This window comes from Pyxicephalus adspersus, chromosome 5, assembly GCF_032062135.1.
Source record: "Pyxicephalus adspersus chromosome 5, UCB_Pads_2.0, whole genome shotgun sequence".
Lineage (NCBI taxonomy): Eukaryota > Metazoa > Chordata > Amphibia > Anura > Pyxicephalidae > Pyxicephalus > Pyxicephalus adspersus.
The window spans coordinates 73,847,666-73,869,729 of NC_092862.1; the positions used below are offsets into that span (position 1 = coordinate 73,847,666).

At 37.3% G+C, this 22,064-nt stretch overlaps 1 protein-coding gene across 1 annotated transcript in view; it reads right to left on the reverse strand.

Annotated features, from left to right (window-relative positions):
- The window catches only part of MYO10 (myosin X), a 129,087-nt gene extending 107,831 nt beyond the window's left edge, over positions 1-21,256 (reverse strand). Inside the window, exon 1 of the mRNA XM_072411863.1 lies at positions 20,999-21,256. Within this exon, the coding sequence (XP_072267964.1) occupies positions 20,999-21,019 (21 nt within the window). The 5' untranslated portion in view covers positions 21,020-21,256. The remainder of the gene's footprint in view (positions 1-20,998) is intronic.
- Positions 21,257-22,064: the final 808 nt, after the last annotated feature.

A 22,064-nucleotide genomic window follows, 5' to 3' on the forward strand; every position in this document is an offset into this window, starting at 1 on the left:
TACCACTACATAATGGTTAATTTTATTAACCTGGCATCCCTACTGATCTGAATCTCAACTATTGGAACCTTTCAATTTTCTTTTCCCTGGTCCAGGTCTCACCCATCTGACCCCATTTATTTCCACCTTCTACCCCTGCAGGCTGGCAAGGTATTCTCCTTGACAATACAATATAACTAAAGTGGGCGTAAAAAGTGAACTCACCAGCTGCTTCAAATATTATCTAATAATAATTATATTATTAGTAAAATTATGATTATTAATAATATAATATCATCTAATAACATCCTAAAAATATATTCTTTGCAAATTACAAAGGTTTACAGTAGTCTGAATTTACATTAATATATTACCCAACCCAACATTTTTTCCCTCCTTTTGCCATTGCATTATGTGCTGCAGGGATGTACAAGGGAAAATGTGATTACGCATTCAGTATTTGTGTTGCTATTAATAAACCACCAAACAAAGATGCAACAAGAGAAGCAACCATTTCACTTTTAATGACGTAGGTCATATTGTCAACATGCTGTTACGTGATACTTTAGCATTCATGGAAAATAACTGTAGTATTATATATTTTATTTTACATTTGTAATATCGGTCAACAATTTGGAACAACATCGCAATTTGAAAATAAAGAAAGCTAGGGAAATAGGATATTTCAATTTCAGTACTATATGTAGAATAACGTCCAAACTGCATGCACACCGTTGGTATAGACCTGATTTGTGAAGGCCATATTAGTAGTACAACAATCGTCTGACTTATTGTATGAATGCATCATCACCGTTCACAAAATCAAAAGGGAAATTAGGTAGCTTTTTTACTGATTCAAAACATACCAAATCAGTGGTTCCAAAGAGCTGAGGAACACTAGGATAATGATAAAATAGCATTCAATGGTCTGCAAGGGTATTTTGCAAAGCTTAACTCTCTTGAATGGGGGTTCAACATTTTGATATAATTGGAGTCATAGGTGCACATGTTTGATTCAGTTGATTTAAAAATACAGTGTCTTTGACAGCAAACAGAAAACCTAAAAGAAATAGCCTTAAAGGGTATAATACATTCGACACTTGCAGCTGCCCTTGGATTTGGCAAATTTAGTTATTAAAGGACAGCTGCACTTCTGTAGAACTTGGCAGGCTCCAACCAAACTACCAACTGCTTCAATATTATTTATTTTAGAAGACAGTTTTAAACGTACCAAAAATACATGAATTATAAATATACACATGCACACACGCACAAACATATATATATATATATATATATATATATATATATATATATATATATATATATATATATATATATATATATATATATATATTATATATATATATATATATATATATATATATATACACATACACATATATATGAATAATAGCACAAAATCAAATTCAGTTTTCTATAACACCAGAAAAAGTATGATGGTCAATATGGGACCCCTAACATTTTGCTACACCAATAAATTTGCCTTATGTGCTTGAATGTTGACAATCTTTCACAATCTACTGTTACACAACCCAGGTGAGAGTGTTACGCTAGTGGACCGGTCAATGCATACATTGGGTCTGATTATTTAAAGCTCTCCAAGACTGGAGAAGATACATTTTCATCAGTGAAGCTGGGTGATTCAGCAAACTTGGAATGGATCTGCTTATGGATTTAAAACATTTTCCAGCAAATAACTTTGCTAGAAAATATCTTGGAAGGAATATGACCCAGGTTTGCTGGATCACCCAGCTTCACTGATGAAAATGCATCCTCTCCAGCCTTGGAGAGCTTTAATAAATCAAACCCAATGTGTTAAAGAGGAACTATACTCAAAACTCAAGAACAAAACAAAAATACACTTACCTTCAATCCCACAGAGCAGTCTGATCACTCGGGGGATGTCCGGCATCGGGTCCCGTGTAGTCTTGGCATCCGTCCTGGATGTTTGTCTTCTCTCCTGGGGTCTTCATCCTAGGTCACCTGACCCAGGTGAGAGATTGGGTGACGTAGGATGAAAAAAAAAATTGCCCATCTCACTGCGAATACAGGCAGATTTTTCTCTTTGAGCAAAAAGGCTCCTTCTGCGCAATGCCGAGAATTGGGGGGCAGTGCTGCACCTTTTTTTTTTTTTTTTTTAAAGTGTGTTGCACCTAAAAAAAAACCCAGAATTTTTACCTTTCATAAAAGGGTTCCTACCATTTTATGTAAAGTGAAAATTCTGAGTTTAGGTACGCTTTAAGAGTGCCCAGTTCATGTTGTTGTACCATGCATCAGCATGTATATTAACACGCATTGATGTCCAGTACAATGCACACATTAAAGTAAAAAGGGTTTTCATACCCACTATGGTATGATTTCGGGTAAGGCAGAGCTTAAATTCACCTACAACATCTGCTCAACAAATTACATTTTTTAATGCTTACAGTTTTACCAATAAAAATCCACTTAGACTAAATTTATTATCAACAATCAAAACTATTCATGAACATACACTTACTAAACAAGTCGCTTTGGAGCCATAAGAGAGGGCAGACCAGAATTCATAACAAAGTGTGAAAATGGCAGCTATTTTTGCACCTGAATGCTATAGCTCTCACAGTATGTGGATACATTGGTGTTCATAAAATGCACATCTTTTCAGATGGACTGTTTCTTAATAACTGAGCATTTGCAGTTCATGTATACTTTGTTAGTGTAGACAACAATATTTTTTAATCAATCTCACGGGGACTTCCCAGTACCACAAGCGTGTTGTTACAGCTAAGTGCTAATTTTTATGTAAAATAGAGGTAATCTGTTAAAGTTGATTGGGGCTGTCTATTACAGCTGCCCTCAATCTTAGTTCATTTGTATTCTTTATACAGACAAAGTATAACAGAGACAAGGGTATGCCTAAACTCCCTCATTGTAAAACATTAACCAGAGCAACACACAAAGACTTGGCACAAAAGAAGAAACCTGTTAACATAAAAAGGCTTTCTTCACCATGAATTCACCAGTGCAACATAACTGTGTACAGATACTTACCTATAAATCATTAGCAATTGTTACCAGTGATAATAGGAACAAACTGTACAGACAGCGCTGTTTGTTTTTTGGAAAGGGAGGTACCATGCTGCATCCTCTCCATTAGAAAACAGAAATTGACTGTTCCTCTTGGTCATTTACTGATTACGCAGGACAGATCACTAAACGACACTGGAGAACCGTGGTACAAACACTGGATTTTCACCTAAAATGAATGTTCATGTGTCATGAATCCCTGGGATACACTGTACTGCTGAGGTTTTTTATTACCTTGTAATCTGATTCATAACATTGACTAAAAGCATAGTGCAAGCCCACAAGCTGTTGCAGAGCAGCGTCCCAGAAGCCAGGTGTGACGAGTGCTGATAAGCTTCCCAACAATGATTAAGCTGCAGGTAACGGCGTACCGTAGACTCGCCTTTTATTGCACAATTTGAATTTGAATATAAACATTGTTGTATTGGTGCAGACTGCTAAAAGCATGGAGAAGATAAAACTGCTGTGTACCATACAGATCATACAGTTACAAAGCAATGCATGCACAATGCATGCTTTATTTTGGTAAAATTACAATATTGACTATTTTATAAAATCATATAAGAAGATTTTATATTTGTTTTTAACACTTTTATTTAGCAAATAAAAATTTACATAAAAAAATATTCATCACATTTTGACAAACTGATGAATAGATGTATATGTGACCATGATGGCAAAGGACAAATGTGTAGCCTCAAGTAATATCAATAAATATAATACACAACCAAATCAGAGAAGTATTACTTCCGGACTGGTTAATATAGATTTCTACTGTGTTATGTTCAGAAAGCTGACACCTGGTAGTCTTTCAGAAATTACCAAGCTAGTAAACCTGAGTAAAAATAAAAAATCTGTGCAGTCCTGTCCACTTCAAGTTACCTCTGCAGTCCCATCAAACAAAGACAGGAGTAAAGTCTAATTGGAAATTTGAGAATTGTTAGATAAACATAGTGACTGAAGCCTTTTTTTGTTTTCAGGTCAGTGTTGTAATATAATCTCCTCAGAAGTAATCAGGTAAATCACAAGTATAATTAAAAGACAACACATAATTATTTGTCTTGCTTAAGGTTCTTGGACTTTATTTCATTTATGTAGCCGGTGGTGCAGATGCAACATTCCACTCTGCTAATTGATATGAGCTGTTTTGAACATGAATTTATTCTTGCTGAAATGAATGCTCTGGTAACAGGGTCTCTTTAAATATTCATATTTTTCCCTTCTCAATATAAAACAGATAAAAAAAACATCCTAAAAATGTTATGCAAATAACTGAACCAGAATTGTAGGTCAGATGGGGTGACAGAGACCCCATGAAAGCCAACAACTGCTAAAGCTGCGTTAAAGCAATTATCAAGACTCCAACAAACTGTACTTGGTTAGAAAAGCCTTAGGTAAAACTGACTTTCTCTAATAAACACTCATAAATTGTTTCTAAACTATATGGGATTAGTGTTTGGATAGAGAACTTGATTAACAAGTACTACAGATTCTACCAGTCCTGTTTAACAGCTGCAAGTGCTTTTGTCCTTATATTATATTACTGGTCTTGTGCCACATGGAAATTCCTTATTTATTCTGTACATAAAGCAAAGAAATGTTTTTTATAAAGACATCAGAGAGAGAGAAGGCTTATCCTAATCCTGCCACTGCTGTTCAGCTCGGGTTATTGTATATCTAAACTTCAACAATGCTATATTATTAACCCAGCTCTTGCATCATTGAGTGTGACTTACATGGTAGTCCACTGATAGAAGCCACCACATGCATTATAGCGAAACTATAGTTCCACAAATAAATTTGCAATTAAACAGGTCTTCATTGCAGAAAGGAAAAGTTGATGTCCGATTTGCAATAAAAGTTGCACATGTATGCGCAGCTCAGATCATGATGCCAGGATGCACCATTGGGGCTGTCAGGACTGACTGAGCTTCCGCCCACTAGAAGGCTAGGCAGGTAGGGTTTTTTTATTGTGGAAGGAACATGGCCTGTCCATTCTGTAACAAAGGACTTCAGTCCGACTTCAGTTTTAGTCAGAACTAAACACACAAGACCACAAAAAGTACAACATGACATGACACCATAAAGGGCTATTACAGCTGAAGGGCTATTCAAATATGTGCTTTTTTGCAATGATTTCCTTTCATTGAGAAATGTCATGGGATACCATTTTTAGATTATTTAATCCAATCTTAGGCCTAAACAGGTTGATAATTTACATTAACAACCTACATTACCCTACTGAGCTGCAAAAGATGTGTGACTTCTAAATGTATCACTGTGGTGACTGCAAGAGTTCAAATTAGCTCATATGATGGACAGGAATACCTGCCACGTGAAGTTTGTATTATTGAAATATTATTTATGTCTAAGCACTATTGGTGGCCAGTGCAATGTACAGGAAGACAGGAACGAAATATGTCCACTGCTCCTTCCTCCATCCTTTTCTGATCACAGACAATGAGGAAAGAACTGATAAATAAACTGGTAAGTAAACTCCACAGGTATAGCTCCCTAACGTTTTTTCATTAAATATTGGGGATTGAAGTCAAATAGTACACTTCAATAGATTATCCTCTATATGGCACAATAGCTTAGAAAATTAAATAATTTTGTTAAGGCAGTTACCAGGTAAATTGAGACAATGAAGAGTCAGTATTATACTTTCCATTCAGTAAGAGCGGTTAACATTTGAAAAGAATACATATCTCAGGTGCCTCCCACAAACATTAAAACCTACCAATCCCATACAGAGAATAAATTTACAGGCTGCAAGTTGGGTACAAAGGTTACCGTGTAATAGATAATATCAAAGCGATAGTAATGACATAGGACAAGGCTTAGTCATGTGTAAAACTTCCACACACGGAGAGAGAGAGTACTTTATCTAAGCAAAATAAAACTCAGAAAACACACTGATAAATGTATCTATGTTTTACATAAAACCTACCATTGCATTTTTTAGGCTTCATGATTGAAAATTATCACTATCAGTTCTCAAAAAAGACCTAAATAATTCACAACTTTTTCATTTCTTTTTGCGGGCATCCTAGAAAAATAATTCAAGGACTTAAGCCACTAACTCTTTGAAATAATTTTTACAGTACTGCCCAGGTGTGCATACATGGGTGCTATAGATAATTCCTTCAAACTCCCATCTGGAGCATGTCCAAACATTTTTTTTTCCTTTACTTTGTTTGTATAGCACAAAACAGCCAGTATTAATTCCTATGATTCTATCACTAGGCCTATAAATGATTGGTGCAGCTACTAGTAGGTCAATATCTATCAGTGTAGGCAAACCCAAAAAACTTTTTCCATACACTTGTATGTACAAGCAGGACCTTGGGAGTCAAGGCAGCAGAATTGTTTTGTGAAAGAAGAAATGCACATATGTATGTGGAGTGGGACACCAAGGGGTGGGATAAGAGTGATGTAGTCCATTAGAGTTGGACCAACACTGGTTAGGATTTCAGTGTAGCAAAGGCAATGTGTTGCCAGTCTAAACAGGAATTTAGGAGAACACTGGGTTTCAGAAAGGTCATTTCATGCAGAATTTTAGGGGATAAAACACAGAGAAAATGTGCATGACCTACGCAGATCTATTTAATGTGTTTGTCATGACATGTACCTTTAGTATTCATGGACATCTTACAATAGGCAATAAAAAGAGTAAAAATGTAGGACTGGGGAACAAATCTCCATATGTATGTTACCAGACAATCCAAGCCTGAATTTTAGAGGAAGAACCTATTGTTTGTGCAATGAATGCATAAATGTCAATATGGTAGCTTGTAAAAGAATACATGTCTGGACTGCAATACTGTGATAATAATTTCCCTTAACATAAACAAATACAACAATTGATGTAAACAATACTAATATCACAAAACCTGCTAACTTGATTTCTCCCAGAATAGATAACCTAGGGTGTTCTTTTTAGACAGAAACAAGTTCTCATATTGGAATAGTTGGTTAGTAACTCGTTAGTAATGTAAAGAAGTATCTACACGTGGTACAAAAGTAGGTAACCTTTCTTATCTTTCATGAGCTTTTCAAAAACTGATGACACCCACCGAGTCATTTAAATATAAATCTGATTGTGTAAGTCAGTAACACAAAACTAATTCACACCACACCCTTCATAAGTGATGACTGATAGAACTACTGCCATGGGCTACCTGAGGCTAAAATGATTTGCAAATGCTTACAAGTCATTCATTACTAATTGTTGTGTCACCAAATGTCAAAGAGCAAGCAGACTGCCTGGTGATAACACCCATCATTTTGACATACGGATGCACAAAGAATACAATGTCTAATTATATTTGGTATGCACACCAGTGAATCAGTGAATGTTTTAGGCCAGGTACATGGTAAAACAAGTTGATGACAAAGATAAGCACCTAAAGTCAGAAGGTAGAAACAATACTGAGATATTATTTAGTTTTACTTATAGATGAATATGAATAATAGCTCTGTGAAAATCTAAAATAAATATCTGTTGGCAAAATGATTTTATAGGTGAAGTGCTGCCTAAAGCGGAACTAAAGTTCACAATTTAAAAATACATGATCAGACAGGTAAGGATCATCCTGGCCCGAGAATGAAGATTGCCAAAGATAGTGGTCACCAACCTTTTGGACCACTACGTTTACAGACTCTGGGTCGCACATGCGCAGGGAGCCGCCGTATGTCAATCAAAGGGGAAGAAACTTTCTCCAGAGTGACGTCATGAGCCTGTGATGGGAGAGTGGGTGGGTTGTGTCCAGAGACACAACCCGTCCATCGCCCTGAGCCTGCAAAGCATATGGGAGACAAGGTCCGTGGTTCTGGCCGGTGTGCCCCGCCAGGTTGGGGACCGCAGGTCTTCGAGCTCTCGTGGCCCAGCTGTCAGACTCACAGACTAGTGGGCAGCGGACCAGGGGTTGGGGACCCCTGCTCTACAGGAAGAGAAGAAGATGCCCTGCGACAGAAGGAGTATTGCAGTTTTTTACCACTTTAAAATTAGATTGTTACTAACAACCATTAAAAAAAAGACTTTGTACATACAGCTCAATTCACAAGGCTTTAACACAACAATAAGGGTCTTTATTTTAGTCATGTGTCTGTTATTTTCCAAACTCAAGCAAAAGTCAACTTTATTCTTTTAAAACAAGGATTCTATTATATTTTTAGCCTATGGTCTGCAAATGTATGGGATTATGTGTTTATTCCTCATCAATGCTTGTGGTAGCCAATGTTTTAGATGTGTTATGCCCTATGAACCATGTCCTCTGATCAAAGGCTTGGCCCCTGTGCTTTAGCATGTATAAAACTGTTTGTAGGGGCATAACAAACAATGGTAAAAAGCTCTGTAAAAAAAAAAAAATTAAAAGATTCCTTGTTCTTCTTTTCCATAACCTAATATCGAATTGATTATTTATGCAACAGGTGAGATAATGGTTTGAGAATAACATATGCACATTAAAAGATGTAATTATGACTTCAAATCCCATTCTTTCTCATCTATGACCTTTGATTACACATTCAGGTGTCAGCCTGAGCCAACCCTGCAGGTAGTCAATATTCATACATGACAAGATGGCTATTTTTTCCTCTTAACATGGAAAAAGTAAATAAAAAAAGCTAGAGGTATCCCTGTTCCCTGGTGATTTGTATATATCTGTAGTTCAGAAATATTGGGTCAGTAGTTGCGAAAGAACAATGTACTAAAAAAAAAAAAAAAAAAAAAAAAAAAAAAAAAAAATCTGCTCTCTATAAAGCTCATTTTAAACATTACCATCCCACAAACTAGTAAATCAGAAACCAGGTTTTGAAAAGCAGAAACCTAAAATTGCTAAAGGCAGAAATTTAATATTAGCAAACCAGCCCATTAAAAAAGGAGAAACAATTTATGTCTGTCTGGCAACAGTAACTGCTAGTAGTTAAAAATATAACTCTTAGTCATTAGGAAGTCTGGGTGGGCAGAGGGCAGAGATGAATAGGAATTTAATTTGCCACATGGTCGGCAAAACTGTGTTTCAGGACCGGGTGTGTCACAACAACAAAAAAGCATAAATGAGGCCTTTATTCCAAGCAGGTTTACAAGCTCTGGCAGTAACACTCAAAACATTAAAAAAAGATTTAGGAATATAGTAATCACATAGGAAGTGTGTATAATTTTGAGGTCCTTTGTACATTTTACAGCGAACAGTTGTATGTATAAGTGTTTTAAAACAATGCAACAAGTTATATAGACACAACAAGGCCTATCTTAAATGTGCCGTGATTTCTATATTCTTACATGTTATAATTGTTAGGAGTGTTAAATGTAGTGGCAGAATTAACATATTAATAATTTTGCTTACCTACATATTGACATGACGCTATCAACCATAAAGAAGGCTGGCCGTTAATGACTTGTATAACATTTTGCCATAATGGACAAAAGAATCGGTCCCTTTTCACAATGCTCTGTTATGGACAATTTTATAGTTTTCTAGATGATGTTACTTGTACAACAAACACATAAATTAAACTGGCTAAACACGGTACAATTTTTCATCTGACAAAACAAAAATGTAAGCAGTACTTAAGAAACAATGGCAGTGTGCACAAGGCAACAATTACTAACAAACATTTCTGAGTCATGAAAATGTGTGATATTGATCACAAATTATCTTTTTGGGAATGTGAAAATCTCCATATTGTTTAAATGTAAATTATTTCATGAATGTAGTAGTTGACTAAAAAGTGAAAACAATTTATTTAAAAACTACACAATTAACTTTTTACAGGAGAACATTTTGGGATACCACTTCATATCATTCAAGTACCTGTCTTATAATATTGACATGCATGGTGACAAGACAATGTTTCATGTAATTATAAGGTTTTGACACAAAATCCTCATACAACCTATCCTAGAAAATCTAGTGGTAGTTAGGGAAAGATTACAGAGCTGTCAACAAACACAATACATCTGAGCTAAGACTCTTCACAAGTAAAGGTACAAAGATGCAGGAGAAAGGCAGGTCAAATTGTCCTCATGGCCTAACAAGTTTAGGGCATTTTACTGCACACATATAGAACCAGAATCACACTGGTAACAATGATTTAAAAAATTCATATTATTTATTGGCTGATGGGCTTTACTTTACATGGGCAGTAACATGGACATTTTTAGGTTTTTTTAGTGCCAGGGATGTGCAAGGAAGAAAGTGAGAGCCAGGTGTAGAAGGGAGAACAAATTTATTCTAGAGATTAGCTTTAGGTATAAACAATATAATATATGACGAATTATAATTAATTTGTCATATATTGACGCTTATAATGACGAATTTGTAACTTCTTACCAAAACTCAGCTCAGCTATGCATAAAAAAGTATTCTGACCATGTCTTCTGCTAACCTGACATAAAAGAAAGCGTCTCATAACTGTTCATTTATGTCGGAAAAAGACCAGGTTGTATAAGAGCATACAAGAGCGTTTTAGATCTAAAATCATGTATAGAGTGAATGTTGATGATAAATGATCATTAAGGAATTAAATGACACCATAAAGATGGATTTGGGTACGGATTTCATACTGGGCTGCTGGACCTCAGTCAGTTTGTGTCTGTACCCAAATAGAGTCAAATATAAAATCTTTGACTACTGGATTATCAAACAAAATAACCCCAATAATAACAATAGAAATCATGGTGCTTTTCCTTTTTTTTAACATATTTATTAAAAAAATATATACTTTTTTGAGATAGTTAGATGTTGCCAGACATGTATTAATCATATCTGTATGGTGCATATAATGTGAAAAAAAGGGAAAAATACTTTTAAAATCAGCTAGAGGTTAATTATACGTTCATAGTCTGGTAACAATCAAAATGTTTGCCTATTTAATAAATAAAATAGAAAAGACCATTTTAACGTTTGGTAACTTTAAAGCAAAATTATTCTAACAGGGATTTCAGAACAATGGTTACAAATCATCATGTTTCAAAACATCTGTTTGTCCCAATAATAAAGAAATATGAAAAAATCACTGATTACACAATATAAAAATAATCAAGATGAACCATAACACAAATATATCCAATCACATCTAGTTGATACAGCTTATGTCCCTGCTTTGTCTTCCCAAAGCTGGATGATCCTAGCAGAAACGCGATATAAAATTATGGCTTGGCTTCTATATTAAGAATTCACTACGTGGCATGGTCCACTCAGAGTATCCCTCATTCTGAATTTCAGATATGATGCAAAGCACACACATTGCTGGTGTTCTGTGCTTTTTAATAACAACTGGACTCTTTTTAAATGGCAACAACATTAGGTATCTATGTAAGTGGACAGATATCAGCTATACATCCAAACTGGTGTATGCAGTAAGTTTTAACTGCATCAACTGTGTTCATTGGCAAAACCTTATATAAATCAAATGTAGCATGCCAGCTCCTTTCACATTGGATATTGTGTATGAAATTACTACCACATGACTTGTGAAGGTTGCATGAATTTGTTTTCAACGCACACAAAACTAGCTTTCAAACCCAAACAACTTATCCTGCCTGAGACGGGAATCTTCAGAGGTAATTGTAAGTAATTGGAAAGCCCTTCTGGGACAGATGTTTATTTATGGTAAGGGATATGAGTACAACTGCAGTGGGTGAGGGGCAAGAGAAGAGAAAATTAGGTAAAGATACTTTTTAGAAAAATACATCTCAATATTAGAAATTGCTAGTTGTCTACCTGTTGTGCTGTTTTGGTGGCTTTAAAGTACAATTACAGACATGTTGCAAAAATAAATATTATTCCATTGCATATATATATATATATATATATATATATATATATATATATATTATTGTTTAAACATTTGTTTTGACCAGGGGTGTGTGATAGAGACAATTGCTTGCCCTACACTTTGGCACTATGGTAGCTAATCCTCCAGCCTCCTTTATCTCCCTATCACCAAATACAAGGAAATACTGCTGGTCTAGCCCTGTAAAGCTACGTACACACGGCAGATTTTTATCGCCCGATAATCGGCATCGCCCAAATGTCGGGCGAAAATCTGCCGTGTGTACAGTCGGTGTCGTCCATCGTCCGAACGACCGACCTGCCGGATCCACGGACGATGGACGACGACCGATCCTAATGAAAGGGAAGGGGGAGAGCGCGCAGCAGGGTGCCGCTCCGTCGCTCTCCCCCTCCCCTCATCATAGAGCATGAACGGTGCTGTATGTACAGCACCGTTCATGCATCGTGCAGTCCCTTGTCGTTGGAAAGGATCGTGAAAGATCCTTTCCAACGACAAAAATTGCGTACGCAGCTTTACTGGTGAGATGGAAGTCTGCAGAACCTTGGAATAAAGTGATACATTCCAACAGAGCCCCCTTAGAATAAACAATCCAGATATCTACTATGTGCCAGAAGAATTAATAGACCTACAATATTTATTTTGCAGCCAGCCTGGAGTTCCACTGTTGTCCATGTTTGTTGGGGATTCTACCTAAAAGCACGCCTCTCCATGCAATTTAGAATTGCAAAGGATCTGAGGTACTGAACATACCCACCATACATCTCTTGGTGAGTATCATGGCAGATCTCAGTTCCAGTGGTACCTCCCAACCACTAATTCTCATAGACACATCTGCCTACCAAAGCCCATTAGAAAATCATCAAGATTTGAATTAGAATATAACGTACCTATAATTAAACTAAACACTACTGTACAGAACAATAATTTTATAAGTCACTTCAAGCATGTCATGAACATTTCTTAACAACACACTTGATTACTGTACTGACTTCTGAGTGCAGCCTAGTTCATGAATAACTTATAAAATGCAGTTGGTAGTGCAGTGTTGGTAGAGTTTAGTGTGATGTTCCATAGAGAGCTGTTTAATTAAACCAGTGGGCATGCCCTGAAGTTCATATTTTATAGAAATAAATAATTATTAAATTAACACATAAAACATAATTTACAAAAATATCAAAACACTTTTTTATTACTATGTACTCTCCAATACATGCACATTTCACTTTGAAACACCGTCAGTACTTTCTCCTTGCAGTTGACAACCCTACTTGAGATCTGAAATCAGCAGTGGCTGTCATGTCAAAACTGACTCATTTAATAGCAATTCTATAAGGACATGTTTACCAAGCTGCAGTTCAGGTTTACCAGTACCTTAAAATACTTCAAAGAGTGTCTAAACATTTCCCATATAATAGTCCTATCTGCTGACACACCTCTTGAAACAACAACTGTTACAAAGGCTGCATCAACTATGTAACTTCCAGTTATACAGAGAGCACTGATTTCAGGAAAGGCGAACGCTGCTTTTATTAGTGGTTTTTGGTAATTTTGGTGGTGTTCATGTATATACAGTACCTCCTAAAGCCATGCAGACAAAACAGAATACCTTGCTTGAGTTGAAGCCATTTCTGGTTTATTAGGAGATGACCCCCACCCGTCCGAAAAAAAGAACATCATTTCTTTGACTGAAGTGCAATTGGTATTTCCAGTCTGGAAAGACTATCCAAAGTTTAAGGATCACCAAATTAGATATGGTCCCACTACCTACTTTAGTTACACTCTGTCTTGTGTATAAGCATTTACCAGGGTTGGGTAGTTAAGCTAAGTAAAATCATATGAGGAATAGGCTGAATCTTTTCGCTTGTTCTCTCTGAACACCCAATAATGTATTTGCATAAATCTTATTTTGTACATAAATATGTGAATAAAATTTCAATGTTTTTACTAACATTCAATCTGCAAGATGAGTTTCAAAGTAAGTATGTACTTAGCTTGGTGAACAACATAATGCAATCCCATTATTATGTTGTTCACCCAGCAAAGACATCTAAGCGTGCTTTAAAAGTAGCCATGGACATCTTGAATTAGTGCTGATTTGACTTCCAGTTGTGCTTGTTGCTCAAAGATTAAGAAGTTTAAATATTGTTCCCGATTATTATATAATTTGTAGAAACCTGTCAATCCTTTCCTTTCCTGAGACAAGAGCATAAAATATTCAAATGTCAAATCTGCTTGTTGGCTGATTGACACAAGGGATGAGTATTGGCTGCTACCACTTCTTCTTGGTCAGACATCTTCCCATCTATGGACACCATAAGCAAAAAAAAAAAAAACTCCAATGGAATGTTCACTTGTTTCAAAAGAGACATAGAATATATGCTCCTTCCGAAACAGAAAGTTTTACAGCATATCGTCTCAGTTACACAGTGCATAGTAAGTCATAAAACAAAGTCTAGGCTTCTAGGATTTCCTGGTTTGCTGGCTGAGGTGAATCAGTAGTAGTCAGCAAATTTCCACTGACTGTTAGTGACATGACAGTCCTGTTTGAAAAAAAGCAAGTGGTAACAAGTGGAGCAAGTCAGAAAGCTGTGGCTGGATCCCAAAGCTTTATTGCTTCAACCTCCTATGCCTGGTTAATCATTAGCAGATCTTTCAAGTTTACTTGTTCAATAAAGGATAAAACATGTTCCTTCCCCCAGTAAAGTTTCTCCAATATTAAAGGTGCTTTTTGATCTTGAAAGCTCATACACAAGAGATTAAAAACAAGCAAGGCAATTCAACAAATGAATTACACATTGTATACAAAGCTTTACTTTCATGCATATACAAACACTGAGGATGTGTCTCACCTGTGCCTCCATACTAAGCTAACAATAGGCAGGTGATCTGTATACAAGATTTGTTAAATATATCAGTATAGTAACTCAATGGGAATTGTCTGTAATAAACAAAAGGCATGGTTCATTTATGTCATGGTATGAGGGAATGTACAACAAACTATGCCTTTTGTACACTAATCTTTAACTAACACAGCTTTTGTCAATGAGCCTAAATTAGACATGTAATCATTTCACACTATTGTGTACCCACTTCTATTATCCAAAATCACCTAGACATCAATATGCTTCTATAAGGAAATACAATAGAAAGATAATTGTTGCACATTTATTATGCACTTATGACACGGTATGTGCTCCAGAACCTTACAAAGGTGGCTTAGGGATAAGACAGGCACAGGCAGAAGTATGCAAAGTTTGCAGATCATAATAAATGAAGCAGGTCTATTTACATGTTCTTCCAGTGGTCAGCTGCCACGGCAGTTCATAAAAATAGTCAAAGCAGGTACTGTCATATCATGTCTAGCTGCAGGGTTGCCTAAAACTAAGCAGAGTTGCCAAACCTTAATTCCTTCCTCACATAATTTGATTTACTAATAGAGCCACATGCCCTAATCTGGCAAGATGCTGTGCACAAACAAATGGCAGAACATGAATTTAGGGGGGGGGGGGGTGAAATCTCCTCAGCTCCCTGGCTCTGAATCCTCCAAATTCCACATCAATTAATGGTTTTGTTGTGTAAATCCTATTAACAGCAGGGACAGACAAATCATGCACATCTAGTACCAACAGGACAACTGTTACGTAAATCTCAAAGAGTTCAGTAAAAAAAAGTTAGGAACCTACATTTCCCAACAGATTCATAAGATAAATGAAGAAATAAAGCTATAAAATAAAAAAACTTAGTTATATCTTGAGTGGTTTACTATATATCCAATATTACCACTATAAATCCAATATTTTGTTTATATTCAGTGAGCAAAAACTCTTCCCCAGTTTGTCCTTTTTGAAAACCAGGCCTCAACACACATTCCTATGAACCTCAAGGTGACTCCTTCTGGGAGGGAAAGCTGACATGTCTGTTTCACAAGTAACATTTAGCCCATAATCTAAACCAGTGTTTCCTAACCTTTTAGACATGGGGAACCCTTGAAATAACTTTCATGTCTTAAGGAACCCCTTCTAATATTACAATATGAAGCTTGTGGTCAAATAGAAGAATGACTCTTACATTGCTGGTCAGTGGGTAGAATGTCACCCTTACATATAGCCAAAAAGATCATTGGGGTCACTTAAACTGACCCAAGAGTCACAAATTGCTTATTGCTCAAGAAACCCCTGAAAAAACTCTAGAGAAACCCTAAGGTTCCACAGAAGCCTGGTTGAGAAATCCTGGTTTAAACAAGTGCACGCAAGCCCTAACAATACATTTCTGTTTTTGTTTGTTAAATGTCCTGTGGTGCAGTTCCTGGGTTACCTTAAGGAAATTTATTAGTCTTTTTGTTTTCAAACTAAAGAACAAATATTACCTATACAGGTTTTTACCTGTACAGATTAGGACAGTGGGAGAGTGTCAGTAGTTTTGTTAAACATAATTGGGTAGGGCTACCACTATTCAGTTCACAAACATGCTATATGTTGTCAACTCACAATGAGAAAATTAAAAGTTAAGTGTGTTTCTTGCGCGTCAACAAGTATTTGTGTGCACTGATACAGTGATAAAGTGGCAAAATCCTAGATTGGAAGAAAATGGGAACCCAGACAACAATAAAACCTTCCAGGGTCCTCCCAACTCAACCCTCAATTGGCTGTAGTTTTATATATTTATATCAAACGAGTTCAATGGAAAGTTTTAGAAAATACCAAAATGCACAATTATTTAATAATGTTCTCTTCATTATGCACACATAAAAATCATGACATGAAAAGCCAATCTACATGAAACTACTTTCTAGTCTATGGTATAAAAATAAAGGTTATACTAGTATTTAGTTCTTACAGTGTTAAATAGAGATCCTGGGCATCATTTATAAAAGTTTTGATGTTTGGATTATTATTCCTTCAATATTCTTTTGTATGAGTATCTAGGTATATTACATTTCAGTCATTATAAACATATCACCACAGCTATGGACTTCTGTCTGATTTTGCAGACAAAAACCAAGTACAAAGTGTTTTGGAAACAAATTAGGCTTTCTGCAGGCTGCCAAGCTGTCCCGCTCATTTCTTATATTGTCCTTGGATCATATCAGCCAGAACTTACTGGCTTGTGGAGTAGGACTAAGTTTCACGAGCATGGGTGGGATTTTGGATCTGGAGTTGCATATTCAAGAATACGAGTCAAAGAAAAAAATTAAACCAGCAGCATTGAATGTGAATAAGGATCAAAGACTAACAGATGCCATATGACAGAAATATACACATATATATGTCCAACAAGGGACAAAGCTAGAAATCACTGGATCTATAGCAAAGTTTTAGAAGGGCAACATCACCCCCATCCCAGCATCCTCACAAAAAAATTAACTTGAGAGACCTTAGCAACCCCCAGAGTGCATGTCCCCCCTTAGAAACTTGACTTTCCCCATTATTCATGTTTTCTTTCCTAGCAAACTCCCAGTATCCCCTCACCAATATATCCTTCTATTAAATGTGCTCAGCATGCCCCCTGCTTCTGTCAGAACTCTGATGATCACTGCTTTGCAGCACCTGAAGTTGCAGGGAAGTGTCTTGTTCCAGATATCATCCCAGTGCCCTGCACTAGTAAGAATCCCATATCCATAACACTTCCCTGTAGCTTCATGCTGGCTGCGGCACTTATCAGTTATCAGACGTCTGATGAAGTGGTGCCATGGGTGAGAATAGGTGAGCTAGAACTCCTAGAACTAGAATTGAAGAGAAATGCAAATACTTCATGCCTAATACACTAAACACCGGTGTGTGCTGAACTATTTGGTTCAAAACACCCCCTATTAGAAAAGTATAGGTGGACCAAGCACCTATCAAAACTCTGTATTTAAAAGTGCGACGAGCGTAGATGAGTATTCATCCTTTGTTCCTGATTCACCAACTGTTGTAAACTGTAAAGTGCTGTTACATCCTGCTTTGCAAATTTAGCTTGCCAATGACATGATATGGTTTTCTTGTAAATGTGGCTTTTATTGTAACTGAAAATAGGGTTTTTTCTTTACTGTAGACATTACAGACAGCATGAAACAGCCCATTCAACACAGCTCGAGATAACACATCACATGGCTTGTGTGAATGGTGCAGTTCAGTTTTGCATTAACATGCTGACCTTGAAGTTCTCATTTCACATAGGTAGTTCTCAGACAAAAACATTGGTAACAATATGGTAAATAGCAAAAAATGATACCTACAAGTGCTGAATATTATAGTCCACCTATACTCTGACTGATTGGTTTACTTGTACCACTAATGCCGGCCTTTGTATAGTTACCTTCTACATATATGACATGTGTGGCCACCTTGTTACAGCTGGCAGGCATCTGCAGCACATATGTATTCCACTCCCAACCTAAATAATTCAGGATAATATTACTCTGAATGGATTCTTTCATTAAAAAAACATACACTATCCACTTATTACCAACAATGCCATGATCAGAAACATTTCTAATGAGGTCTGCTAAGATGGTAAAAATGTGGGCTGAAATATACCAGCAATTCTTATAGTCCTCGTAACTCCATATTGGTGAAAATAGAGGTGGGGAGATCCTATTCTCACCATTGGTGATCTTACCTAATCAGCATTTTGTAGAGGACGTATCCAGGTTTTAAGATGTTAGAAACCTTTGGGATCTTAAGCAAACTGAATGTGAAAAATGACCCCATCTGTTCTAGTATGTAGTCTTAAAAAGAGACCCAATCAAGTACAAAAATAGTTACAGAAAAAGCCTGTTAAACAGAAGGCAAATGAATACTTAGCACTCCTGCCCCCAACTATACTCGGTGCTTCTCTTGTGGAGGAGCTCTTTTCTACTGAAGACCAAAAGTGTTTCCCCAGCCCCTCTTGATCCACACTGCTTGTGCCACCTAATGCTGTGATTATACAGAGAACTGGATTCCCAAAGTCTGATGGGTAACCAACACTTACAGGAGTGTCAGTCTCTGTGGTCTTCAGGGGACCAGTTCTCTACAACAGGGGTTTCCAACCCACAGTGGGGGACCAGTGGACCCCCCAGCAGGTTCAGGAGAAGGACCTGTGCAGACCTGCGATGGGAGAGTGGGAAGGTTCTGACATCATGACGTCACTCTGGGGGAAGTTTCTTCCGCTTTTGAGTGACAGACGGCTCTGGTGTCCGTGCATTTAGTGGTCCGCGATCTCCTAAAGGGTGGGGACCACTGCTCTACAACTCAGTCACTCATAAGCACTCAGTGATGCTAGGGGTAGAAGAAGTATTCAACATCTTCTTAACAGATATGTGCTGTCCAGAAAGCATTTTAGTACATGCCAGGATTTCTTTTTTCGGAATCCCTGCCATGAATCAGCAGATCAGCTTTGGGTACAAATACAAATAACACAGGTTTCACATGTCCATTGGAGCCAGAATTGACTCTATACTACGTGAATTTGTGCACTCAGCGTTCTCCCCAGAATTTTTTTCAAAAAGGGTTGAAAGAAACTGTAGGCAGGTATCAAACCCTGTATTGTGACTTAACTTTTCAGTAACTATTTAAAAACAGCCGGATGGTTACTGAAAACTGCTAGGTGGTGCGCCTGGCTAAAAGTGGCTGGGGAGAACATTGAGTGCACTGGAGTACCATTCATTTTCATTGTTACACCAAAATGAAAGATAAAGCAACACACTTTGGTATGAATGTGTGCCCAATTGTCTGCCTGCCCTAGATTGTGCTAGGCAGGCATTCGTCAAGCACCCCTCTGACTCTCCTATAGGGCCAGGCACTGTTTGCAGTGAAAAATAAACTGCAGCAGTGAAAGATCCGTACATGATAGGGCTCTGTGGCTGAGCTGTAAAAATCTTAGGACAGAAATACAAATGTTTGGCGGGTAAAACAACTTTCATAGATGAATTGCATGTGTATAATTACTTTTGTGACTGGAGTTCAGCAATATATTGTATCCAAGCCCAACCCTGTTCGTTTTTTATTGCTTTTATTGCCATTTGTTTCTCAGGAGAATCATTCTCTCTATTGGTTCACGTGAACTGAAACAAAAAAGTGGTTAAAAACTTTGAATTGTCACCAGAACAGGAGGAGAAATTTTTATTAGTGAAACTTACTCCTGACCTGAGAAATGATTGCCCCACTACTCTCATTCTGTTGTGCCTACACCACCAAAATTGAGGGTAAATCCCTTCAATTAACCATTTCCTGTGTGGAGTCACAGACAGATTTAAAGCTGAACTCTGATGAAAATAAAAACCAACCCTTGCAATGGGGCTCCCTGTTGGATGCTTGTTTTTGTGTAAGCGGTCCCTCGAAGATTTCTCCATCATTCACAGACCTGAAATCATCTGACATAATGCAGGACCACCAATCCTGCAATGTGAAGACATCAAGGGAACCGGTCTGCTGCTGGGAGAGCCAAGGATAACGTAAGTAAAAGAGTGATTGAAATGATAGGACGACCCATTACAAAGGTAGTTTTTCATCTGTCAGGATCTATAATAAATTTTTTCCCAAGCACTTTGCCAGACGTATGTCTCATTATTCCCTGGTGTGAGTCGGATGAATTGCACGTTCACCTCAGCCATCAAGGTACCCCACACAGGAAACTAAAGGAAATACCAGACCTGTGTGAGAAATCAGGCACCCTGCCATCATCTTGTTTCAAGCCTTTGTTTTGTTGTGTATAGAATTAGACACTAACAAAACACCAGAATAAGCTATAAAAAGAAGATACACCATGGCACGCTATGTTCAGCTCAGGCGCACATGTGCAATGTATAAAACTCCTGAAAAGCATATTTATATAATGAAAGCAGCGCTGATACAAATGACAGGGTGATGGTCCAGGTTATATGTCCTTTGTGCAGCATCTGGGAATGCCGTCTGTATCACGTCCCTTCCAGAGAAAAACAGGAAAGTCAGAGGCGACAGGAATTGAGGGAGGTTGTTCAGGAGACTTCTAAGTATTCAGAAATAGTTGTGCTGTATTAGGAGTATTTCTGTCCAGGATACAGGAGAGTGAATGGGTAAAGGTGGGCACATCTGTGTGCATGTGCTCACTCCATTCACACTTTTATAACACAAAGCATATATTTATCAACAAATACAATACACATGTGTTCCATTTGTTTACTCACCTCAGTAAAGAAATGATCCATTGTTTATTCCAGTCTCAGGAAGTGTAGGTTAGTGTAGGATTGTGGAGCACCATGTATAAGGCAGCTAATCCATTCCTCTCCTCCAGAGATCTGCACCTTTGTCCTTTGTTTTAGGTATCCTGAGTTCAGCAGCACTGGGGCTGATCCCGGCACATGTTCCCTGTCTATTTCTCTGAAACTTTCCAAGCCTGTGGATGAAGTTGTCCCGGAGCTGTGTCGGTGGCGCTGCTTAGGCTGGCTCGCAGTATGCTGGAAGCCTCCCCCCCCCCCCCCCCAGTCCCAGTATGAGAGCCCTCCCCCGGAGTCTGCCTGCTCTGCCTATCATTACCATCAGCCTTGTTCTCTGCACACGTCCTTCTACTGCTAAAAGCAGAGGTGAGCTATGGCTCCATGATTGTTCCCAACACACAGCGGCTGCACCTCACCACTCAATGGAGCCTGTGTGTGAGGGAGAGGGATGACAACAGCTGGAGAGGGAGCATGGGGGCATCTGTCTGTCATCACAGTGCCAGTGTCTCAGGGGCTGCAGACTTATTCACTATATATATACTATATACACTATATTCACTATATACACTATATATACCCTATATACTATACACCATATACACTAAATACACCTATACACACTATATTCTATATACACTATATACACCCTATACACACCATATACACTGTATTCACTATATCCCTATTTAATGTACAGCGCTGCGTAATATGTTGGCGCTATATAAATCCTGTTTAATAATAATAATAATACACCATATTCACTATATACACCGATATACTGTATACACCTATACACACTATATACTAAATACACCCTATACACACCATATACACTTTATTCACTATATACACCATATTCACTATATATACACTATATACACTTATATACACTATATACACTATATACTATACACCATATACACTATATTTTCATATACACTATATACACCTATACACACTATACACACTACATAAACTATACACACTATATACACTTATACACTATATACTATATACACCTATACACACTATATAC